Below are 26,592 nucleotides of genomic sequence, written 5' to 3' on the forward strand. Positions count from 1 at the left end.
ATAATATCCCCAGCCCCTAATCTCCTTTTTCAATGAATTTATTTTTCTACCAGCACTCTGAATGACTTGTACATCTATGAAGAAACAAAGAAGCTCATAAATCTGTTTTTATTTTTAAAGATATCTGTCTATACTATAACTACTCACCTTAGGGTTGGGGTATAGCTCATTTGGTACAGTGCTTGCCTAGTATGCATGAAGCCCCTGGGCTCCATTCCCAGCAGAGTCTAAAATCATAGGTGTTGGTGAGGGGGAGGCAGGGGGATCAGAAGTTCAAGGTCATCCTTGGCTACAGAGTGAGTTTGAGGTCAGCCTGGGTTACATGAGAAACTGTCTCAATATAAGAAAACAACAGAATAAAGTAACTACACACCTAAAGGCCCTAGGCAGCAAGAGCAAAGCACAAGGGGCCTTAACACAGAATGGGAAGTGCAGGGGCCTGTGGAGGTGACTGGGGTTATCCCCTCGATTTATAGATGAGCATCTCTAGTACACAAACCAGGTATTTTTTGTTTGATTTTGTTTTATTTGATTTTGATAGAGAGTCTCCCCAGCTACAGGCACAGGTGGCCAACCCCAGCTTTTCCATGGGTGCGGAGATCTGAACTCAGGTCCTCATGCTTGCACAGCAAGCACTCTCACCCACTGAGCCATTTCTCCCAAAAGTAAGCTGTCTGTACAGGAAGGACAGGGGAGAACACATACATACAACAAACAAGGGATCCTCTACAGGAACATGCTCATGTGAAGGCATGTGACAAATACATGTGCTTCACATAATTCTCATGTTTTATTCATGTATGTAATTTCAGCATCAATTCTATTAAGAACATTTTATTTTATATTTAATTTTTACAGACAGCTAGATATAATAGCAGCATTACCCAGTATTTTGCATGTGGTTGGTACCATTCAAATGCTTTATATAATTGGGCTAAATTCATTCTTTAAATTAATTTTACAGATGAAGACACTGGAGCATAAAGAAGTTACGGAGTTTGTCCAAAGTCACACAGTTAAGAAATGCAGACCCAAGATTTGCCCCCAGTATCTGTCTTCAGAGTCAGCAACAGTGCCTCTCCAATGAGGTAGACAAATACCCAGTCATTCAACTGGTAAATGGGAAAGCCAGGATTCGAATCCAGGTCACACAGACTAACCCCAAGGCTCTATGACTCGCTGGTTAACACATAGAAGATAACGCGTTCTTTTACATGTAGAAGATAAAAATAGCATAAAGAGCATTTAGCTACCTTTATATCATTTAGAAAGTCGATGTCATTCTTCTGTATTGCTTTGTTCGTCCATATTAAGGCGCTATAGGTCTTGGTCTTTTCTTCCTCGCCTTCCTTCATATGCCCTATTGCCTCTCTAAACAAAAGCAGTAAAGGACAGTTTGTCTGGATACATAACATGCACAGGCCTTGTCCCAATTTTTCTTCCCTTAAAAACAGCTTCATTTCCATATAACTTGCATACAGTTCCTCCATTCTAACTACATAAGACAATGTGTACTGTGTTTACAGAGATGTGCTGCTACCACCACAATCTAACTTTATAACACTTGAACAACACTCCACTCTCTTCCTATGTCCTTTTTGGAGGCCATAAGGACCCTTACCAATCAACCCCTACACAGTTCTCACGCAGTGCAATCCCAGCACGCGTGCTATCTGGTGACTGGCTTCCTTCATTTCACAATGATGTCAAGGCATGGTGGAGCATGAACCAGTACCTCATTCCCTCCTTTACCAACTACTACTCCACTGCTTGGATATTCTCCCCTTATCTGGTTTGAGTTTGCCTACAGACAACCTCAGATCAAAAACAGTACCTAGAAAAATTCCAAAAGTAAAGTATGTTAAAACTTATTCTATAGTATATTGCTATAAGTTTCCCATTTTATTATTAGTTTTTGTTAATCTCGTGCTTAATTTTTATTTTAAACTTTATCATGGATTGTGTATAGGGAAAAAAATACTATATATAGAATTCAGTACTATCTGCAGAGTCAGGCATCCATTGGGAGTCTTGGAACATTTCTCCCAAGAAGGGACTACTATATCATGTCACGTTTTGTTTATAGATATACAAACAAGTCTTCCTCGTGTTCCTCCTCCTCTTCCTCCTCCTCCTCCTCCCTTTTCTATTTTAAAAATATTTTATTATTTTTTATTTCATGTATTTGAGTGTATTGCTTGCATGTACGTAAGTGAATCTATGTCATGCGATGCCTGTGGAAGTCAGAAGAGGGTGTCAGATCCCTGGAACTGGAGTTACAGATGGTTGTTAGCTGCCATGTTGGTGCTTGGAATCAAATCCAGGTCCTCTGCAAGAGCAGACAGTGCTCTTAACCACTGAGCCATCTGTTCAGCCCCATCTCCCTTTTGTTTTTAAAGACTCATATAATCCAGGCTGGCCTTGGACCCACTACTTAGCAAGGACAGCTAATCCCAACCTTCCTGCCTTAGCCTCCTAATTACAGGAATTACAGGTGTGTGCCACCACTGGCTACTGCACTGCTATGAATGTTCATGAAGAAATTTTTGTACTGACTTGTTTTCACTTCTCTTGTTTCTATAATATCTAGAAGTGGAAATTCTAGGTCATATGGTAACTGTGTTTAATTTTTCGAGAAATTGTCAAACTAGTTCAAAGTGGCCACACTTACAACCTCATTAGCAATGTATGTGGCAGTTTCTCTAGTCCTTGCCAGGAGTTTTTTTTTTTTTTTTTTAATTATAGCCATCTAGTGGGTATGAGTGGGACCTCACAGTGGTTTTGATTTGCATGACCCAGTGATGTTGGGCATTTTTTCACACTTACTGACTGTTCATATATCCTCCTTGGAGAAATGTCTACTTAGTTATTTTTCCATTTTTTAACTGGGTTGTTAGAGGTTTTTATTTTTTCCTTTATATACTTCAGATGCAATTCCCTTGCCAAATAAATGATCTGCAATGAAAACTTCCCTTTTGAAATCTCTCCAGCACGCCCATCCTTACCTTGTGACAAGCTGCAAATCTCGTACTTGGATTTTGTCAGATGACTTGTTTATTTTCTGTAGTAGCAGAAAAACAAAGATAATTAGCAAGTCTAGCTGGGTTAGAGTTGCAGAAACAGTGCTTTCCATGTCATGAAACAGTTTACCTGCTGAAGTTCTTGAATCTCCTGTGAAGTAAAATGTACTCTGTGAGGATTCACCAGCTCAACTGCAAAGGGCCTTCCTGGCAGCGCACCCCATCATGAAACAGAAACGTGTTGATGGAGTTAACATTTGGGCGAATGAAAGAGGTCTGGGAGGTGTGAAAAACAGGCTGAGCTCTAGAGGACTGAAAGTTTAGCAACATGACTGCATCTGGAGGTGTGAAGATGTATGAAAAGAATCAAGGGGCTTTGGGGGACTGGAGTGCGGAGACTGCTGAGCCCCACATGGGCAAAATGTGAAAACAACTGCCTTCCCAAAGGTCCACACACAAGCCTGCATTAACTACAAATAACACTAACATGGTCACACAGCAGTGCCCAGGTGCACCAAGGTGAAATTCCCTCTCCAATCCCATCTACTACCACCAAGGAAGAATTGTTGTTCTGCAAGAGGAAGGAGCTATAAATCTCAGATAGCCCAGCATTAGTCCTCAGAATCTCCATTATAATTCAACAAATTAAATGAGAGATGAAGACTAAGAGAGTTTGAAAACTATGGGTAGCTTCTGAAATGTTATTAAATGGAACAATTAATAATCAGACATCGGGGGGGGAAGTTAGGTATCTGCTCCTGAATGCACATAAAAGTCCATTTTGACGTACAAGTGCACAGTGGGGATGCCTCTGAGGGAATGACTCCTGTTCATACACAGCACAGTCTACAAAGGTGGCACCACAGTCACTTGGCTTCTCCATCTGGAGGCGCTTAGGGCCCTGCCTACCTGGGTTCTAAGTGACTATGGTCAGCCTGCTGTCTGGAACAGGTAACAGTCAGAAAGCTGGCTCTAGTCAGGTGGTGTGGATGCAATCTTACCGTTTCCTAATGTCCTCACATCCACATCTTCTCTTCCAGAGGATGAAAAATTAAAACCTGTGAAAAGCAGAACAAGAAAAAAACAGATCGTAGACAGAACAGTCCCGGGATACTTGGTTCCAACCTCTGGTAGAAATCCAATTTAAGGTGTTGGGTTCCTAGCGATCTATAGGAGGAGCTCAAAGGACAATGATCACTAATATCTATCTTGGCTAATAATAGTAACAAAAATAACAAACACTACTCACCACGTGTCAGGCACTGGAATAAAATGATATACACATTATTTAATCCTTATTATAACTTCATTAAATAAATGAACACAAACCAGAAATGTAGGTGTTTATCCCAGGATCAAACAACTAAGTGGCAGAGCTGTTTTTGTGACATTAAAGCCAGAATTTAACCATTATCCCATACCCCATTCTCATAGAAATCCAAGGCTGGAAGGAAGGATCCACCTCCCCAGACACTAGCTTAAGGGGTCTCTCGTGTCTTTTTCCTTCTTTAAAGCAAATAAGCAAACAACGTGTTAAAATTAAACTGTATGAAAAAAAAAAAAAAAGAAGTGGGGGGAAGAAAAGTCTGATTCTTAAGTAGCAAATTATTTATATAATCAAACCTAACCTGGAGCCATGTTAAAACCAATGTACAATCCAAGATGAATATATCATCACAGACCAAAAGCTGGAAATGTTTGATATAGAAAACAGTTTAAAAAGGAAAAAAGAAAGTTACATAACAATGTTGATAGATATGAATCAAACTGAAGACTTCATCACTGTAGTAAACCGTATCATGAGCAGCTTTATTCCAAATGCTTAAACAGGTCAACACTGCCTTGCTTCCCTTTTACTTCTAAGGAAGGTAAGACAGACAGGACAAATATCCTGCCAAAGTCATATCAGTCTAAGAATGCAGATGTGGGTAGCAGGGTTGGGGATGAATGAGGCAGTCTGACACTAGAAATCTCTTAACCACTAGGCTACACTGTACCACCACCAAGACAAAAGCAGAGGAACTCAGACTGCACTCAGGGCAACACGTAGGACCAAGGGCTGGGAAAGGAGGGGCTACTTTGGGAACCCCAAATGGTCTCTACAGTGATAAAGTTTAAAATCTCTGAACATAGAGGCTGAAGGGTAGCAGAGCCTTGACTCGAAATGCATTGATGTATTCATTCAGGATGCCTAGTATGGTAAGGTACTGTGCTTGATGCTGAAGAGATAAGACAAACCATATGGGCACAGTCCTTGTCCTCAGAGAGCTTCCTGTTTGAGGAGAGATCTGGACTACAATGTGGCAGGCAGGCACAGGTAAAAGAACAATCTTGCACTAAGAGCACAAGTCTTATTTTATTAGTCCCTATTCTATTGTGTTATTACTGTGTGTGTGAGGTGGGGGGAGGGGGGAGAGAGGTGGGTGTGTGTATGTGTGAGACAGGAAGAGAGGGGGATAGAAGGGGCAAGTATGGCACATGCCATGACACATGTATGGAGTAAAAGGACAACTTTCTGGAGTAGTTCTTTTCTTCCACTGTGGTTCCAGGGACCAAACGCAAGTCATCACATTTGCACAACAAGCACATTTACCTGCTGAGCCATCTTGCCAGTCCTAAGAGCACAATTCTAACACAGGCTTTAGAGTTTGTGTCAGCTCCTCAATATTCAATCACACTGGAACTCAGATGGGAAGAAAGACAGGGAAGAGAAAGGCAAACAAAGACCGTGTATCATTTTGGCATCTGTTTTCTCCTCTAAACATGGTTTCCAGGCAAATTTTAGAAAAAGAAAGATTAATCCTGCACACCTGTGGTCCCAGCTACCCAGAAGGCTAAGGCAAGAGGATCTTTTTGGTCTCGGAGTTAGAGGGAAGAAGTAAGGGGTGGGGCTTAGGGAGGTTAACAGGAAGGAAGGAGCCTACCTGAAAGGTTAAAAAGTCCTGTGCTGGATAGCTTCAGTTGTCAACTTGACACACCTGGGTAGAGGGAGCCTCAATTAAGGAGCTTCCTCCAAAGGACTGGCCTGTGGCATGTCTGTGGGGTATTTTCTTGATTACTGGGTGATGTGGGAGGGCCCAGCCCACTGTGGGTAGTGGTCCTATGTTGTATAAGAAAGCAGGCTGAGCACAGACCAGGGGGCCAAGCCAGTAAGCAGCATTCCTCCTTGGTCTCTGCAGGTTCCAGCCTTGAGTTCCTACCTTGGGCTCCCTCAGTGATGAACTGTGACCTGGGAGATGCAAGATAAAATAAACCCTTTCTTCCCCATGTAGTTTTTGGTCAGTGTTTTTATCACAGCAATAGTAACTAGGACAAGTTCCATAATAAAGACACTAAAGATCAGCCCTCAACAGTATTCAAAAGTCCAGAGTCCAGATTCTCTTCCGAGACTCAAGGTAAACTCTTAACTGTAAGCCCCCTGTAGAATCAAAAGACAAGTTACATACTTTCAACAGCAAATATAACTGAATACACATTCCCAATTCCAAAAGGGAAGAATGGCAATCATACAGAGTAAATACTGGACCCAAACAAGACAGAACACCAGCAGGGCAAACACCAAATCCAGTAGCTCCATGTCCAATTTCTGGGACTTTACTTCCAAAGGGCCTAGATGGCTCAGCCCCTCCAGCTTTGCTGCATGCAACATCTCTTTCTTGGGCAGGGATTTCATGCATGCAGCTCTCCTTGGCAGATGTCTCACAGCTCTAGCATCTCCAATGTCTTCTTGGGGTCTCCATTGCCAATAAAGCTTCGCCCTCACAGCTTCACCTAATGGCCCATCAGGGCATTTTTTTTTATGCAGGGATGCTCTGCTGCACACTGATTGACCTCAGCAGGTCTCTGAAACCACAAAGGAAGAACCGATGACCCCTTTACGCGTGCATCTTTCATGGCTCTAAAGCAACACTGCCAAGTTTGACTGCCAGTTTGCAATGGACCCTGGCCTGCTTCATCCACATTAGCAGCTTTGCCATGATGTGGTTTTCTAGGAGCAGAAGACCCTTCCAGCATTTTCTTTTCACAAGTTGAAGGCTTAGCTAGGTGTGGTCTTACCTGGAAGGTACTCTTTCCATTGTTTAAGTGCAAATCTCTAGGCTTCTCCTTAAGCAATCTACTTTCCTTATCAAAGACAGCCTCTCCTTCAACACATGCCTTGACTCCAACAATGTTCCTAGTGCTCTTTTTCAATCCTGACTGCACATTCTGCATTTCTTTCTGCCCCACTTGCTCTTTTTCACTATAGAGCTGCATAATGTTTACCATTAATAGTCAAGCCATTATTTCTATGTTAAGCTGCCTTGAAATTTCCTCCACCAAAGAAATTAGTCCATTACTTTTCAACTTACCCTCAGGCAAGCTCTTAGGCTGTCGGCAGACAGCAGCCAAACACTTTCCCAAAATATCCCGGTTTCTGCTTAAGTCCTGAGTTCCCTCTGGAACTACTTTGCTCTCAGCACTACTTTCCTCCAGCTCCTACTAGAATGGCCTTTCAAGCTTTGCTTACAGCATTCAACTGCATTTCTAGTGCAAACTTCCAAAGTCTTCCACATTCCTCCAAACACCCACATGGTCAAGTTCTTCACAGCAATACCCAACTCCTGGTACCAACTTCTGTATTAATTACATTTCTGTTGCTGTGATAAAACACCACGACCAAGGCAACTTACAGGAGAATTCTGTTGCTGTGATAAAACACCACGACCAAGGAAACTTACAGGAGAAAGAGTTTATTTGAGCTTACGGTTCCAGGGGTAAGAGTCCATAATGGAGGAAAGGCATGGCAGAAGGAGTTGGCCAGAGCAGAAAGCCAGGTTATGACATCCTCAAGCAGGCATGGGAAGCAGATAGCAACAGGAAATCCAGCAAGGCTTAGGAACTCTCAAAGTCCGCCCCCTCAGTGACATGCTTCCTCCAGCAAGATCACACCTCCTAAACCCCCCAAAACAGTTTCACCAACCGGGGACAAAATTTCCAAATACTTGGAGATAAGCAGGGCATTCTCAGTCAAACCACTGGAACCATTAACTAAAGAATTAACAAGTAGATCACAGGATGTGCCAGTTCAAAGCAACTGAGAGACAAGTTTGCATGTCCTACTTAGGAGAAAGAATGGTTGTGTATGTAACTAGGCTGCTTGATCCAATACTGGCAAATGTCAAACTTGTCTTACAAGAGTTTTCAGATATGAACCACTAATCAGAAATAACACAATATAGACCTGAGAAACACAAGTTTAGCAAACTGATGCTGTTAATCAGGAATTTTTAACAAGGTTTCATCCTCTGACAAGAAGTTAGTTAGTACTGAGGGCTCTTTCTCAGATAGCTTTAATAAATTCTTCACACTGGGGGCTGGAAAGATGGCTCAGCAATTAAGACCACTGGCTGTTCTTGCAGAAGACCCAGGTTCAAATCCCAGAACACACATGGCAGCTAACAACTGTCTGTAACTCCAGTCCCAGGGGATCCAACAGCCTCTTCTGACCTCCGTGGGCATTGCACAACATGGGTGCACTGACCTACATGCAGGCAACACATGCATACACATAAAATAAAAATTAAAAAATAAAAATAAAATAAAATAAAATAAATTCTTCACCCTGAACACACAATTTGCCTTTATGTTTTGAGACCCAGTCTCAGGTAGTCCAGACTGGCCTCAAACTCACTCACTGTTTAACTAGGGATGACCTTAACTTCTGATCCTCCTGTCTTCACCTCTCAAGTGCTGGGATTATAGCCATGCACCACCATGTCCAATTTATGCAGTGCTGGCGATTGATCCCAGGGCAACCAAGCTACATCTTCAGCCTCACAATTTGCCTAACTTTCAATGGGGGAACAGTATTTCCCCCTTCAAATGGAAAATGACAAAAATCACCTACATGAAAGACTGAAGGGGGGGGGGTTCAGAACATTCCACAGCCCTGGAGTCATTAAGATAGCAGGTCTTTCTTGGGACCTAAACAGTCAGAACTGAAGATCCCTTGAATCCTCAAGAGAAATGGAGTGAGGTAGACCCCAAAGGATTTTGAACTTACTTGGAGCCTATGCGGGGCATTTTCATTCTTTTAGTTCTTTCTTTCTTGGTGCAGGGCTGTGAACCAGACCCAGAGCCTAGTGCATTCTAAGGGCTCTCCCAGTGAGCTAATCCTCAGCCCAAAACAGAAGTTTCATGATGAGCTTTATTTTCACATTTTCAAAACCCATGTAAGTCTTATGGGGAAAAAAAATCATTTTGTAAATATTAAGTAGGCAAAATTTCATAGCAATACCACAGAATCTTTACTCCTAAAATTTCAGAAACTATTAGGTTCCTGGGTTACTTTTTCTTCCAGAAAATAATTCATGGAAGTTGGGGAAATGACCGAGTCAATAAAGTGCCTGCAAGCATGAAGACCCGAGTTCATATCCATTCCCAGTATCCATGTAGAAATCAGGTATGTGGGCTGGCTGGATGGGTCAGCCACAGGAGCACATACAAGACCTGAATTCAGTTCCCAGCACCCATATCAGGGCTCTGCAGGCACAGTAACTACAAGCATGTGCTACATGTGTGCATACACATACACACAGAGGAAAACAATTCACAAAAACCTTTTTAAAAGAAAAAGAAGGGCTTACCTAAGTGACAGACAAGAACTCATAAGAGAGATGTGGTCTTAAATGCTTCTCTTTCCTCTTGACAAGTCAGAGAGCAGCAGCCATGACGTATCTAGACCATCTGCTTGCCCTTCTCAAAGCATCTTCCTCAGTGCTTCTCAGAGAGAAAGAAAATGCCTAGCCGGTCCCTGAGACAAAGTGCTACTCAGTGAGGAGCCCCACTCCAAAGTGGGACATCACTCACTGCCTACAGCTTTTCCTCTCAAGAGAAGTCTTATTCCCTTTTTTCTTGTCTTTTCCCAGGTAACATCACAAGCCTGTATGCTGCCTTCAACTTGACAGGCCAGTTGAGACAAGGAAAACAAGTCTTCCTGGACCTGACTCATCCCACAAACCTGGGCTCATTAATACCTAGGAAATTAAAACACAACACACTCTATAAAACGTTTGTAAAATGGCTGTTGTTGAACTATTTCATCAAGGTCTGAACTTCATCCCATATCACTTTAGGTTGAGGCAGAAGCGAGACACTCACCAGAGACTACTCTTGAACAAGCAATGGACATGAACATTTTACTTTACTTCATATTCCTCGAAGAAGCCAAGGCTGCGGTGTGCCAAGGGTAGGGTTGAAGTGCATTCATCTAAAGTAGCTTCAGTAGTTCCGAATTTCCAAGGAGAGGGCATTCATTCCGAGAAAGGACAAATAACCTTGGGTATGTAGACTAAAATCTAGCCAGGGCCAAAGAGCCCTGCACATACCAAAGGCTGTTCATGGAAAACATGCAGCCAGGAAGCCCAGACTGGGTAGTGACTAACAAAACAGAGAACTCTTCCCTGGAGAGTCCAAGGGACCTACTTGGGAACAACGTATTAAAAACATGAACATTACAACACTTACCATCGGCTTTGAATACTCCCAAGAGATGACCTGAAATTAATTCTTCTACTGAAGACTCCAGCTTCCTTTCTCCATCAATTATCCAAGGAGTTTGTGGTAGATTCCTGGAGTATTTGTTATATCTGCCTACCAAAGAATATCAGGTAATTGGATGGAATGCTGTGATCAGTTACAATACTAAAGAAAGGGAAGCAGCACCACTTAATAAGTCTAATAGCCTACTTGCTAGCCTTTAACTGAATAACAATCCAACGTGGGAAGCCATCACATAGACATGAAGATAAAGGATTTAAATAGCGGGCTGGAGAGATGGTTCAGCAGTTAAGAACACTGGCTGTTCTTGCAGAAGACCCGGGTTCGAATCCCAGAACCCACACGGCAGCTAACAACTGTCCGTAACTCCAGTCCCTGGGATCCGACAGCCTCTTCTGATCTCCACAGGCATTGCACCACATGGGTGCACTTACCTACATGTAGGCAATACACACATACACATAAAATAAAAATAATAAATAAAATTTTTAAAAACTAAAATAAGATATTAAAGTAAAATAGAATAGATGGTTTAAAAATACACAAATAGTGCACCAAATGAGTTGGAAAGGAATGCTCAAGATATTTAATACTTGGGGCTAGAGAGATGGCTCAGCAGTTAAGAACACTAGTTGTTCTTGCAGAAGACCCGGGTTCGAATCCCAGCGCCCACATGGCAGCTAACTGTCTGTAACTCCAGTCCCAGGGGATCCGACAGCCTCTTCTGACCTCCTTGTGCATTGCACCACATGGGTGCACTTACCTACATGTAGGCAATACACACATACACATAAAATAAAAATAATAAATAAAAATTTTAAAAAATATATTTAATACCCTGACTCACTGATGGAAATAGTTGTATTATAGAACACACCAAACATAAAAAAGTGTTGCTCTTGCACATAACTAATAATACTTTAAATAAAATAGTTATTGGTAGCCGGGCGTGGTGGTGCACGCCTTTAATCCCAGCACTCGGGAGGCAGAGGCAGGCAGATCTCTGTGAGTTCAAGGCCAGCCTGGTCTACATAGTGAGTTCCAGGACAGCTGGGGCTACAGGGAGACCCTGTCTCAAAAAGACAAAAAAAAAAGCAAAAACAAAACAGTTATTGGTGATGATATATTGCAAAGAGTTCAAATACAGGAAAAATTTAAGCTTTTAGAAGTTAAAAAGCAGAAACCCCTAACGAGCTGTGACTTGCTGCCTTGGGAGTAAATCTGCACACAGGCAGGTAGCTATTGCCGCCAAGGTGGTAATTTCATTTCCACTTTTACCATGAAGCAGCTGTAACAAAACAAAACAAAAACCTATGTGCTAGTACCACTGGTGGAAGCCAAGTGTTTAGTCACTGAGAGTAGTATAAAATCCTTTTGTCAAGTTTGCCTTCCATGTTATAAAGCAACCTGTGCCTTATGATCTTTCTCCTGCCCAGTTTCGGGTCTCCTCATCTACCGATAGTTCCTTTTGATCATCTTTGATGCAAACTGCTAACATCTGGGACATGTCATTTCCCTTTGACATGGCATTTTAAGTAACAGATCTCCTGAGATCTTTAAGAAAGTCAACAAAACCTAAAAAAGTTTTCCTATCAGTTCTAATTTTCAAATGGCAACCAGAGCCTCCTAACAACAGTCTGAACAGAGCAGAAGAATCAGCTGATGAGTTCAGAAAGCTCAGGAAGTTGACAAGGTATATATATGTGCTAGATGAAATACTTTACCAGCAACAAAAACAGCACCATGAGCACATTCGGTTTCAAGGACAGTGCATACAGTCTTTGGTAAGTTTGGAGGACAAGGAAACTGCCTGCAAAACAAAATAAATTTTATGGAGATTAGTACTTGAGACACACCTCACAAAACTAAGATGAACGGAGTTGTCTAAGAAACACAAAGCCTAAGTCTCCAGGACTACACCTCTAGTTTCAGAATGAAAATGGTCCTTCAGGCCTCTGAAGTAACACTTTTAAAATTTTATTATGTTTTGCTTTATTGAGATGGGGGTCTTACTCTGCAGCCCAGGCTGGTCTGGAACTCACTGTGTTATATAGCCTGGCCTTGAATTCAGAGCAATCTACTTGTCTTAGCCTCCTGAGGACTAAGATTACAGGCATAAGCTACCAGGTCAGCTGTGGAGTACCAGCTCTAACACGTGACAGGGGCACTCACTAAATCAAGGCTCTGATGTTACCCTTCAGTCAGGAGGTCTCATCTTCCCCGGTGATAATTTGTAATAACCTTCAGCTTTGGGGAGAAAACCCACACACACAAGGCAGAAAGCCCTGCAGACTCTTCAGTCACTTTGCTCTCCTTGGTCACTTTTGCGGCTTCATGAGCCTCACTCACTTGGGTAACTGGTATGCAATAACGGGTCCCGCCTGTGGGGAGGGTGCGCCCACTCCATTCCAAGCAAGGGCATGCCCACTTCTTTTCTCTCCTTTGGAGCTGGGCCATACTAGAAAACATGGGAACTGGGATGGAACAGGAATAGTCTGGGTCCACTAAATGGCTCAGCTGAAAATTTAGGCAACTCCTTCTTTGGACACCAATACCCTCTTCTATTTTTTTTTTTTTTTTTGGTCTTTTTTTGAGACAGGGTCTCCCTGTAGCCCCAGCTATCCTAGAATTCACTATGTAGACCAGGCTGGCCTTGAACTCACAGAGATCTGCCAGCCTCTGCCTCCCGAGTGCTGGGATTAAAGGCATGCCCCACCACGCCCGGCCCTACCCTCTTCTATTTTTAAAAAATATTTTATTATTTTTATCTTATGTGAATGAGTGTGTTGCCTGCATGTACATAGGTGCACATGTGTCATGCAATGCCCTCAGAGGTCAGAAGAGGGCACTGGATCCCCTGGAACTGGAGTTAAGACAGTTGTTAGCTGCCCTGTGGGTCCTCTGCAAGAGCGGTAGTGCCCTTAACTGCTGAGCCAACTCTCCAGCCCAAAGGTGTTTTTTTTGGTCTTTTTTGAGACTTGGTCTCCCTATAGCCACAGCTAGCCTAGAACTCACTATGTAGACTAGGCTGGCCTCAATCTCACAGAGATTCATCTGCCTCTGCCTCCTGAGTGCTGGGATTAAGGCCTGTGCCACCATGCCTGGCTCAATACCCTCTTCTAAATAAAGGTTTTGGTTTTGGTTTTTGGTACTGGGGATCGATCCCAAGCCTCAACTTTGCTAGGTAAAACTCTACCACAGAGTCACACCCTGACCCTCTTTACTGAAACATAAGGAAGTCAGGCTTGACTCATAATTCAAATGTTAATTTGACAAACATTTACTGAGCATTACTACATGCCAAGTATTATAGTAGAGACCGGGGATATGAAGAAGACTAAGATGTCTGTGACATCCAACCAATCTTGCCTTAGGGTTAATTCAGATTCTAACAGTCACTTTTTTCTAAAATCCTACAATGCCTCCTTGCTCTATACTTACTTGAGGAAATCCTCTTCTTTTATCTTATTCAAAGCTTTCAAAACTGCCATTCGGGTGAATACTGACTATATGAAAATGAACAAAAAAGATATTTTATCACCTAAAGCTGAAAAGCTGAAACAAAGAACATGGTTAGATAAATTATATCATTAACATGTTTAAAATCAACAAACACTTAAGTCTCAAGAAATTAAGTAAAACTTAAGTGCTCTTAATGTCAGATCTGGTACACCTCTCCAGCCCTTTTCTTCAATCTATGTCTATTACACATGTGGATCAGGCAGAACAAGTCTCCTTTACTAAACAAACAAGCAAATAACCAAAAGAATAAAATAAATGGAAATGTTTATTTCTTAGTATAATACAAAGTTGCCACATTTCTAATACATACCCACTTTATTGTGGATTGGGGCATTTAGCTCAGGAAAAACTCACTTTTAAATATTTTATTTATTTGTTTATTTATTTTAAATTTATGTGTATGAGTGTATTGCCTGCACGTATGTAAGCACACATGTGTTGTGCAACACCAGTGGAAGCCAGAAGAGGGCGCCAGGTCCCCCCAGAACTGGAGTTACGAACAGTTGTTAGCTGTCACATGGGTGCTGGGAAACGAACCCAGGTCCTTTGCAAGAGTAGTCAGTGCTCTTGACCACTGAGCCATATCTCCAGCCCCCAAACTCATTTTTAAAAATAAGAAGTAAGGCCAGGTGTGGTGGCGGACGCCTGTAGTCCAGCACTTGGGAGGCAGAGGCAAGCAGATCTCTGTGAATTCAAGGCCAACAGCTGGGGCTACAGGGAGACCATGCTTCAAAAAGACAAAAAAAAAAAAAAAAAAAAAAAAAAAGAAGTAAAAGCGGGTATGGTGGCTCACACCTTTAGTTCCAGCACTTGGGAGGTTGAGGCAGGCAGATCTCTGTGAATTTAAGGCCAGCCTGGTCTACACAGTGAGCTCCAGGCCAGCTGGAGTTACAAGGAGACCCCGTCTCAAGAAAAACCAAAAACAAACTAAAAGGCAAAAAAAATAAAAATAAAAGTAAGAAGTAAAAATCCTTACCTGTTTGTTTTTGGCTGGTTTGAAACAATCTGGGCAAACTTCAGCTCTAAAATAAAATTCAAGTTACTATAAAAGGCTAATGAGTTTATTTTAGGGTGGACATAATTCAAATACATTTTATATGACATTGCTGCTAAATCAGGCTCTCAGGAGTTGTACATGTGCTAGACCGGCTTCCCTACGGATCTTACATGAGATGGCACATACTAAACCTACTAAGGCGTGGGAACAAATTCTGAATATTCGCTAGAAAGAAAAACAATACTATCTTCATGAAAACCAAAAGCATTGACAATTTTACATAATTGACACTTTTTAAAAAGGCAACTTACAGGAAGTGGCAATCCTCAACTGTTTCTGGGTGAGCAAAGACCACACTCACTTCAAACAAGCTCTAAAAATTGTAAGACAGTTTTTAAATGAGCAAAAGGAAAGTAACAGCTAACAACTTATGAAAGGAAATAGGAATTAACTCTCAAAGGCTGGCTCAGAAAAAGTACAAGGAAAACTAGAAACGCCACTGCTTTAAATCAGCTTGTTTACAGAGCAGCTGTGAAAAAAACAGTATTTTCTTTAACTTCTAAAACTCAGTCACCAATGATACTACCAAAACATTTAAAATAAATTTTAAAATCAGTTTGCATGATTGTTAGACAAATGCATAAATTAGATATAAAGATAAATTCAGGAAGCTAGAAAGCAGTAACTTTAAAACCCAAAGAACTTTTGTGTTAATGCTGACTAGAATTATCAGCAGGGCAAAACATTTTGTTCAAATCGTTTCAAAAAGTTGTAGGAAGTCTATTAGTGTAGGGGTATGTGGGGGGGGATGTGCATGTGGGTGCCTGTACACATGTGTGCACGTGTATGTGGAGGCCAGATGGCAACCCTCTTCAGCAGCTCTGCATCTTATTTTTGAAACTGGAGTTCAACGAGGCTGAGCTGGCTGGCCAGCAAGTTCCAGGGAGCCACTTGTCTCTTTTTCCCAGCACTGGGATTACAGATCAACAGTATGTGCACCTTTTTATGTGGGGTGCTAGGGATCCTAACTTAGGTACTCATGTTTGTGTTGCAAGCACTTTACCAACTGAGTCATCTCCCCAGACCTGAAGTTTACTTTTAAAGTGCTCAAATTTGACTTTTAAAAGATAGATCTTGATTTCTGTTTATTTACAAAAGTGATACTTCCAAATTATGAAATAATCAATACAGGTTGGTTTTTCAAGCCCACTCCATCAGGGGAGAACTATAAACAATTTGGCATGTTTCTCTCTAGCCATTTTTATGAATAAAATATACATATATACTTTATGAACTATCAAATGTTTTTGTGTTTTTTTGGGGGGGGGTCTTTTTGAGACAGGGTCTCCCTGTAGCCCCAGCTGTCCTGGAACTCACTATGTAGACCAGGCTGGCCTTGAACTCACAGAGATCTACCTACCTCTGCCTCCTGAATGCTGGGATTAAAGGTATGCGCCACTATGCCCGGCTATCAAATGTTTTAAGAAACATTAATTCTACTTCATGAACATATTTATACTGTAAAGACTGTGAGATATTTAAAATGCTACAATGAGCATTTTTGTACATGAATAATTTCACACTACATGCACTTTTACCTCTGCAGGGAATATACAAAATTTGAAGAAAAAGCTATAAATATCATGTACAATTTTCTTTTTTTATTGAGTTCTGTTTTACTGCTATCTCAATATAGTAAGTTCACTGGGTCTTTACCAAGCCCACTAGCTACCCTAGAATCACAAAAATAAAGTCTTTTTCTCCTTATTTTAGTCTATATTATAAAATTAAAATGAACCAAATATTTTCTATTGCAGAAAACTTCACGTAACCAGAATCTATTAGAACATTATTAGATCTTTTGTTTTCCATTTTCTGTTTTCATTGACTCAATATGTAAAGTTACTTGTGCTTCAAAACTGAAATGTGAGATGAGACTAGTTTGCATTGATGACTTCTCTTATTCCCAAAGGGCCTTCAATGCTTCATTTCCTCTTCATACCACCTGTGAAGCTGTTTGATTCTCTAGTCTCTCAGTATTCACTTTAAAGGGCTTACTCTGCCAGGGCATGGTGCTGCATGCCTGTAATCTCAGCACTTGAGAGGTACAGGCAAATGGACCAGTTTAAAGTCACCCTCAGCTACATAGTAAGTATGAGACCAGCCTGGGCTCAACTCCCTCCAACCTTCGCCCCCAAAATTAAAGGGCTTATTTTGACTAACAGAAGTAAATAGAGCATATAATTTATAATGCTTTTAAAGAAACCTAATCAGAGGGGCTGTAAGGATGGCTCAGCAGCTAACAGCACTGGTTGCTCTTGCAGAGGACCCAGGTTTGATTCCTAGCACCCATCTGTAACTCCAGTTGCAAGGGATCCAACGCCCTCTTCTGACCTCCACAGGCATTGCACAACATGGGTGCACTTACACACATGCAAGCAATACATTCATGACCATAAAATTTAAAAAAATCCTTTATTGAATTATGTAGAGACGGTTCTTTTAGCTAACCAAAGCTTTGCCATATAACGAAGTGAAACTCATAAAGCCAGAGAATGAGACCGACAGCACTGATAACGAGATACCTTTCCATCAATGGGAACACCCAGCTCCTCTGAAAACAGGGGGTGAGTTATCCATTTGTAGGCTTCTTTTAGCTGAACTACATCATTTCTTCCCAACAGCAGACTCTGCTTTCTGAACAACATAAGAACTAATTCACTGACATAAAACTTCATTTTTCAAATTAAAGGACAGAATTTATGCAATTACTTTAAAATGTTGAGTGCCTCCTCCACGTCAGGAGCTATTTCACACATTAGATAGAAGACAGAACTCATATTCTAGTGATATCAAGAACTAGTTTCCTTAGCAGCATATGAGCTAGTTTTTAAAGATTAATGACAAAATCACATTATTTTTTCGAGTTGAATTGTCAGATTCTAGGACTCTAGAAAGGTCAAAAATATGGGTTTTTTTATTGCTTAGAAACTAAAACCATCTATGACAATAGTCACACACATGTTACAAAATTTACATCTCCTCTCCTACTGAAAATGGGATTTAACGGAAATCAAAAAGCTGTACTGACCCACCCCCTTCCTGCTTAAGAAGAAATTAAATCCCAAAGGATCAATGTTCTGAAACGTACATCAGGTAATATCAGATGGACGTCTGAATAAGAATCTTGCATTCCCCTAAAATCTACTCATGAGCCAATACACAGGTTTTGATAAATGCCCATTATGAGATCTAGCTTTGGTTTGTAGCCCACAGTTGTAATAGGAATTAAGGTATGAGGAAATAAAAACGTGGCACAGTATTACTAAAACTGTTCTACACTGATGAGAACCCTGAGATATTACTAACAAAGTAACAAACCAATATCATCCAAATAATTAAAATACCAAACCACCCCTCTGGCTATTTGTAGGATTGCTTTTAACAACAGAGATGCCAGGGCCAACTTGTGAGTCGTCCCTTTTAATGTCTAATTTTCACTGATAGAAATTACTACCTATAAGCAATATCCCTTATAATTTAATTCTGCAAGACCAATACACACTACTAACTGCAGGCAGAAAACAAAAAAAGTAATTTAGCTAATGGTTAAATTTAATTGATCCTTGGGAAAAAAAGAATATAAAAACTACTGTTCTGGCACAGTCACTGCTAAAACATCCATTATCCGGTGGATAACCCTATACCCATGGAAAACAAAAAATCATTAGGGGAAAAAAATTTTTTTTAAATATATATAACCGCTCCTCTGAAAATGCAAATTAAAAAGTTATCTATCTATTCTGTATCCAGTTGAGACCATAACTGGTCACAAGTGTTTTGAGCTTACAGTTTAACAATGAAATATCCAGATAAATTTTGCACTAGACATATCAAGTTACTTCTTTACCATCCGGAACTTCAGGTGCAGCAGCACACACCTTTTATGCCAGCACTCAGAAGGCAAAGGCAGGTGGATCTCTGTGAGTTCAAGGCCAGCCTGATTTCCATAGTGAGTTCCAGACTAGCTAGGGCTACAACAGTAAGACCCTGTCTCAAACATTAATTAATTAATTTAAAAACTAAATAAAAAATTAAAAACAGAAAAATAATATAAACTATTTTAGAATAATTTAGACTCTGATGTCTAAAGGGCTACAGCAAAATCTAACCTGTTAAGACATTGCTCACCATATATTTAAGAAAACTAGCTGGGCGTGGTGGCACAAGCCTTTAGTCCTGGCACTTCAGAGGCAGAGGGAGACAGATCTCTGTGAGTTCAAGGCCAGCCTGGTCTACATAGTGAGTTCAGGTCAGCTGGGACTACAGGGAGAGCCTGTCTCAAAAAGACCAAAAAAAAAAAAAAAAAAGCGTGTTCTAAATCCTTCACAATAGAAAGGGTTTTTAGAGCATGGAGTCCAGCTTAAAAACTTAACTGCAGGTACCTTTCTCCTTCAGCTTAAAAAGCAAGCTTGACAACTATATCCATATTTGGGCAAAAATATAATATTTAGTTAGGATTTTAAAATCCTAATTTAGGGTATGCATCTTCACAGAGGCCCTTGGCTGTATCTGACTGTCCTTTGCGTGATTAGTGCTCATGAAGACGGAAGTGGTCTTCCTTTAACCCTTAGTAACTGCCCTTCCCTCTCTCCACTCAGATACCTACAAATGAGGAGATCCTTCACCATCTCTTTCACTGTAGATACAACATGGGCCCCATTCTAAAGAAAAGGTCAACCAGAAGGTCTGAGGCAATTATTTTGATCTAAATTGCCTAAATGAATTCCTTAACACAAATTCTTTGTGATCAGAGTGAAGGAGGGTCGCTGAAGGAAGACTAGTCTCCTGTATTTTTTCTGTCCCAGTAGTCCTGTTTGGATCAAGTTCTTGTCAAAGAAACTAAGTTTGGTGCAAAACTCTCTGATAAGGAATAAAAAGAACTCATTAACAATATGCATACAAACTGAAAACATGCAGAAAACACCATGCTCCTTATGGCATGAAGCTTCTAAAGATGTAAGGTCAAATTTTCTTACACCTAAATCTTAAGCCTCAGAAACTAACATAAAGCCCCACAGCCTCTGATAAATATGTGGTTATTATTCTTTGAAAAGGGAAGATGCAGATGTGAAATACAAAACAAACAACAACAAAAAAACAAGCTCCTTACTTTTCCTGTAAATCAGAGAACTACAGGTAGGCTTTTAATAAAGAAATCTATACTTTTTTTCTGGGTTTTTCTCAGCTGAGTACATGGGAATCTCCAATAATCACATGGCCCTTTTTTAAGGTATATAATTTTTAGTTTTAAAATCCAAAAACTTTTAAGAATGAACAGTTTGGTTTTTTTTTAAAAGGTGGAAACCAAATCCTGATTTGAACCTGTGAACTCTGTTTCCCAAACTTAGTGTGGATGTGTTTGTTTCATTAAATAGTACATCTAATGACACAGCATCACCTAAGAAAGGTGTACATTATACATAATATTTGATACCATGTTACATTCCTAAAATTCTAAATTGTCAAACATATTTGGCTTCTAAGAGTTCTGGGTCAGAGTCTATAAGTTTATGTTTTCCATGCAGTCCCTGGAAACTCGTCACTTTTCATCACTTACTGTCTACTTTTATGATTTCGTTTCAAATGCAAAATAACTTCCCAAACTACATTATAAAAATGCCTAAACTATGAATATATAATCACATTAAATCTATGCATACAAAAATGAACCCACCTTAATAAACTGCTATGCAAGTCAGCTAACTGAACAAGGTTAAATAGTAAAAGTATTTTATTTTTGTCAACCCCTCTAGCAGCTACTGAATTGACTCTTAAAAAGGGGTATAATAGTAGTAAAAGTACTTTAAGAATCAGGTAGCGTGTATTTAAATGATGGTAAAAACTCCCTGTCTAAATTACTTACCCCATTTCCTGTTTTACCAGCAACCACACAGCATGCTGTAGACAATTTAGTCACACCCAGAAAGAAAAAAAAGGGAAAAATGTTCAGTGAAATGAAGTTCCAATATCATTACCAAAGTGCTTAACTAATTTGTTAATCAAACTCCCTTTAGTAGAAGAGGAGTCAGTGTTCAATGCAGTGACCTCAGCCTCATTTAAAATAAAAAACAAGGTAATATTTCACTTTGCAATGCTGACATTTGCTGTGGTCTAGGAATTCAACAGGGGTATCCCCTTCCTCCCCTCAGATTTGTATTTCTCATTAATGAGGTATGAGTGATTTTTTTAAACATTGGTGGCTTACTCTTCTTTTCTTAAAATACCTAAATATTTCATTGGGGGAAAGCCCAAAGAAGCAAGGCCTGGTGGCATCTGCCTGTAATCCCAGCAGTTGGGCGGTAGAGGGAAGATCGGAAGTTCAAGGCTAGCCTTGGTTACAAAGCAAGTTTGAGGCCAGCCAGGGCTACATGAGGCCCTGTCTCAAAAGCAAGCAAATAAACAAGCAGCCCAAAGTGACTGAGTATATACACAGACCCCACCCCAATAGAACTGAATGTTTTGAGTTTTATTTTTTCAATGGGGATGCTATATTTAACTCTACCTAGCTCGTGATATCCATGCTTTTAAGTTCAGGAGTTAAATGTAGTACTGCCTGCACCTCTCTTTAAAATATGATAAAAACTAGCCAGGTGTGGTGGCACACACCTTTAATCCCAGCAGGGGCAGGGCAGATCTCTGTGAGATCTAGGCCAGCCTAGTCTACATACCAAGTTCCAGGCCAGCTACAGATACAGGGAGATCCTGTCTCAAAAAACAAACAAACAAAAAACTGTATTTATAATAAAGTAAGGGGGCTGGAGAGATGGCTCAGTGGTTAAAAACACTGACTGTTTAGGTCTGGAGAGATGGCTCAGTGGTTAAGAACACTGGTTGTTCTTGGAGAAGACCCAGATTCGAATCCCAGCACCCACATGGCAGCTAACAACTCTCTGTAACTCCAGTTCCAGGAATCCAACAGCCTCTTCTGTCTTCCACAAGCATTGCAAGACACAGGTGCACTTACCTACATGCAGGCATAACACTCGTACACATAAAATAAAAATAATAAATAAAACATTAAAAACATTTTTTAAATAAATACCTGACACTGATATCAGGCTTAGGAACCTAAGGCTAAACAGGTCACATGACACAGGGGAGCGCCTAATGCCGATTTTCTACTAAATAGTTACCATATTAAACTGACTCTTAATGACTTATTGTCATACCCATAGATTAATGCATCTCTCAGCTCTCATCAGAGAAGTTTCCTTATGCAACAGATACCGATTAACACAGAAACCCATAACTGACCAACATGCAGAGAACACGAGGCTGCAGAGTGCTTATTCCTGAATAGGACGCCTATATCAAACTTCTGTTCCCCTATCCCTCTCCCACCTAAGGCTCAAAGATCAATGTGGACGAGGAAGCAGAAAGATCGTAAGAGCCAGAATTGGTGGATGACCACGAGGAAACAGTTTTCCAGACAGCTGGTCAGTTACTCATTTGAACTCACAGCAATGGTGAGAGCATGCACAAGTCCCACGTAAGCTCAAATCAAACAAAATCCTAGCACAGACATAAGGTAGTGGGTAAGAAACGCCAACCCAACTTAAGGAAATTGTGGCAACAGATGGCCGCCGGAATGGGCAGTGACAGTCTCTTTCAAGGATGGGACTCTTGGTAGGTTAATCAAGCTCCAGGGGATAGACCCACACTGAATGACATTTAGAGACACAAATTAGACTCTATAGGCCCATTTTATATAGAGAGTACATTAATTTGGGCAGGAGGCATTAAGCCGAGGTGAGGATAGAAGAGGGGATCTAAATACCATCAAATTATATTGTATGAAAATGGCAAAAATTAAAAAAAATAAAGCAAATATAGGAAAATAGTAACAATTGTAAAAATAAGTGGGTTATGGGTTGACATTTCTCCCAACTTCTCCATGTATTTGAAAATTCATAATGAAATGTTAGGGAAAACATTCTAGGAAAAATTAATTTAAAAATGCAAAAATGTGGGGGCTGGAGAGATGGTTCAGTGATTCAGAGTGCTTACTGCTCTTTCAGAGGAACTGGATTGTTTCCAGCACTCACGTGACGGCTCACAACTACCTGTAACTCTAGTTCCAGAGATCCAATGCCCTCTTCTAGCCTCTGCAGGCATGAAACATTCACATGGTACACATATATACTTGCAGACAAACACCCATACACACTGAAAAAATGAGTCATTTAAAACATTTTCTGGGCTGAAGAAATGGCTCCATGGTTAAGAGCACTGACAGCCCTTGCAGAGGACCTGGATTTGATTCCCAGCACCCACATGGGGGCTAACAACCGTCCATTAACTCCAGTTCCAGGGGAATCCAATACCCTCTTCTGACTTCCCCAGGCATTGCATGAAGTGCTTGAAATAACTGATTTGTTGTTTACTCTGTTCCCTCAACCTAATACTGTTTACGATACTGAAAAAAAAAAAAAAAAAACCCTCCTTCATTTCTTCCACTTACTCAAGCCCTATTTCAAACTGTATGACCATGGTATAATATACAAATTTCTAAAGTCAGAGAACACAGCTTGAATTGTCAATGAATCTCTGGGATTCAGTTTCCTAAAGTGTAAAAAGAAAGCATCAAAAGCCAAATTACAGCCGGGCATGGTGGCGCACACCTTTAATCCCAGCAGAGACAGGCGGATCTCTGTGAGTTCAAGGCCAGCCTGGTCTACATAGTGATTTCCAGGACAGCTGGGGCTACAGGGAGACCCTGTCTCAAAAAGACCAAGAAAAAAAAAAGCCAAATTACGATTCCTGCAACTTAAACTTTGAAATGAGGGGCTGGAGAGATGGCTCAGCAGTTAAGAGCACTGACTGCTCTTGCAGAGGACCCAGGTTCGATTCCAGCACCCACGCTGGGCTACGAACCATCCTTAACTCCAGTTCCAGGGAAATTGGATGCCCTCTTCTGACCTCTGTGGCATTGCATGACACGGATTCACTCATATACATGCAGGCAATACACTCATATACATAAAATAAAAATAATAAATAAAATATATTTAAACTTTGAAATGACTAAAAGTGATCATGACTAGGCAGCCACACACCACACTTCTTTATAACAAATATATGGAGACTGATAGGTCTTTGAGATTATAAAAAGAATAAATAAAGATCAAAGTTGAAAAGCTGCAGATAATGGCCCAGCATTCCCCAATACTATGAGATCAATAAATGTATTTCTTTGTCTATACAGAATGTTAATATGTCCCCTGTAGGAATATCATGAGAATTTAATGAAATCACATACACAAGTAAAAAAGGAAGATTCTTGGCATATACTTGATAAATGCTAACTATTACTGTTATATTGAAATCCTTTCTATCATTTACAAACAAGATAGTTCAGATTTCTCCCTTAAAAGATCTACAGGCCTTGGTCTCATCTCTTCATATCCCCAAACTGCTATAAGAAGTTCTGGAAAATTCTTCATCAGTGAAATTTGAGCTATAGAAAATTCTCTTTTTGAAGGACCCTCAGGCTCCACTATACTTTCTAGTGATCTTTTTGTGTCTTCTTTTGAGGAAACCTATTCTCTATAATTACTGGCAGGTGATGTCATCAGTGTTCAAGGTATCCTACTGTACTCTTCATTATAAAGTCAAGAGAACTGAAGGTTGCCAAGGGAAACCAGATAACCATGTGTAATGTAAAATTAAATCAAATGTCTTCAGTATCGGAGACTTGCTAAAGGGTTTTTCCTTCCTAATCCTCTGCAGGCTCCATGAACAAGCATGCTTCAGGTTGAACAGAACTAATCACACAGCAGGGACTAAAAGGCTGAATCCCAAAGAAGTCAGTATTGCTCAATGATTCAATTTTACTACATGCTAATAATGGCCTGGACCTGCTTCTGCCAAGGAAAAAAAAAGTACATCTCTCCCTTTTAGGTCACCAAGATAATTTTAATAAATGTTCTATTCTTTAGTCAGTGGGAAAAAAATCATTCTCTAGAGTAAGCAATTAAATTCTTCTGTCCCAACAGAATCAAATGGCATTAAAGTTATCAAGTTTAATCAAATTTGATACCAGAGGCAGTATGTCACCTCCTGAAAATTCAGGAGCCACATAATTTAATCCTAGACTCGATTTAACTTTGAGAATTCTAGCTAGGCAAATTCTAAATAGGGCAGTTGACTGCTTGCTAAAGCACTGTGTACTCTGGTAAAATATGTGCACACACATACATACAACCCCACAGACAAGAGGGTCTATGCCTGGGAATATCTCTTGAGCTCTGAGTAAGAAGCTGGAGGTTTACCTTACATCAAACAATGAGAGTGGGTAACAGTACAGTGGGAGTAGAGGGGAAGAAAAGAAGGAGAGAGCGGGGGTCAGTAAAGTTGAAGTTTGGGTAAACATGTGTATATAAATGAGAGTGGAGTTCAATGACTAGAGACTGATGTTAATCTTAAGAGTCAACTGTTGGGATTTGGACCCATCATGGAAACAAATCTCTGGACACCTGTGTGAGGGATTATCTAGATTAGGTTAACTGAAGTGGGAAGACCCACCCAGTATGTGAGTGGTGCCATTCCATGGGCTGAATACAAAGGGCTAAGTGAACTGAGCACCAGCATCCATCTCTCTGCTTCCTGATTGTGATGCACTGTGACCAGTCGGCTCCCACATGGACTGTATCCCCTGGAACTGTAAGCAAAAACAGAAAACAAAACCAACGTCCCTTCTTTAAGCTGCTTTTGTCAGCTGTTGTGACACAGCAATAAGACAAATAACAGAGAGATGAAACTGGAAGAGTCAGAACAAATCGGGACATGACCCCAAAGACTACAACCATGACGTAAGAATAGCATCTGTGTACATGAAGTCTTAAAAAAATGTACAAAAGGGACACCTGATTCCCAAGTCATATTTTACTACTTATTTCATACAATTTCATACTATTGTTTTCCTTATGTGGTAATGTAAGAAGAAGATAAAGTATTACTTGTACTAAAACAGTTCTTTATCATACATGGGAAAATATAGCATGAAAAAGTCATATGTTCTAGAGGTCTGGATGGGAGACTTGGTTGAATATGATAAAGATACATTGTATATATGTATAAAATTGTCACAGAATAAATATTCTAGGCCGGGCATGGTGATGTACACCTTTAATCCCAGCACCTGGGAGGCAGAGACAGGCAGATCTCTGTGATCTGTGATGGGAGGCAGAGACAGGCAGATCTCTGTGATCTGTGAGTTCAAAGCCAACCTGGTCTACAGAGTAAGTTCTAGGCCAGCTGGGGCTACAAGGAGATCTTGTTTCAAAGAAAACAACAACAACAAAAAGAATAAATATTCTAAAAAGGAAAGTCACAAGTCCCAGAAAAACAAAAGAATATGACCAGCCTACTTTTCTCATTTTATTTCCTATCTGGCCCTTACAGACACTTGAGTCTGTGAAAAAGGCAAACACTTGTACAAAAAAATGGGCC

The 26,592-nt window shown here is 40.5% G+C and overlaps 1 protein-coding gene and 1 pseudogene across 9 annotated transcripts in view; one reads left to right on the plus strand and one right to left on the minus strand.

The window, feature by feature from the left end:
* The window catches only part of Pus10 (pseudouridine synthase 10), a 78,348-nt gene that overhangs the window by 17,876 nt on the left and 33,880 nt on the right, over nt 1-26,592 (minus strand). For 8 of the 9 annotated variants that reach the window (XM_008844476.3, XM_029569000.1, XM_029569006.1 and 5 more), the window contains 11 exons: nt 21,005-21,039; nt 17,664-17,775; nt 15,390-15,451; nt 15,058-15,103; nt 14,001-14,065; nt 12,284-12,369; nt 10,527-10,652; nt 4,022-4,078; nt 3,151-3,227; nt 3,006-3,061; nt 1,254-1,371 (listed from right to left, as the gene is read on the minus strand). In XM_008844476.3, coding sequence (XP_008842698.1) covers nt 1,254-1,371; nt 3,006-3,061; nt 3,151-3,227; nt 4,022-4,078; nt 10,527-10,652; nt 12,284-12,369; nt 14,001-14,065; nt 15,058-15,103; nt 15,390-15,451; nt 17,664-17,775; nt 21,005-21,039 — 840 coding nt within the window. The remainder of the gene's footprint in view (nt 1-1,253; nt 1,372-3,005; nt 3,062-3,150; nt 3,228-4,021; nt 4,079-10,526; nt 10,653-12,283; nt 12,370-14,000; nt 14,066-15,057; nt 15,104-15,389; nt 15,452-17,663; nt 17,776-21,004; nt 21,040-26,592) is intronic. The other variant, XM_029569003.1, reaches the window with a different exon arrangement.
* Nucleotides 25,948-26,592, plus strand: part of LOC103743258 — a 5,445-nt pseudogene continuing 4,800 nt past the window's right edge.

The sequence above is a fragment of the Nannospalax galili genome, unplaced genomic scaffold, assembly GCF_000622305.1.
Source record: "Nannospalax galili isolate Female #2095 unplaced genomic scaffold, S.galili_v1.0 scaffold682, whole genome shotgun sequence".
NCBI classification, from domain to species: Eukaryota; Metazoa; Chordata; class Mammalia; order Rodentia; family Spalacidae; genus Nannospalax; species Nannospalax galili.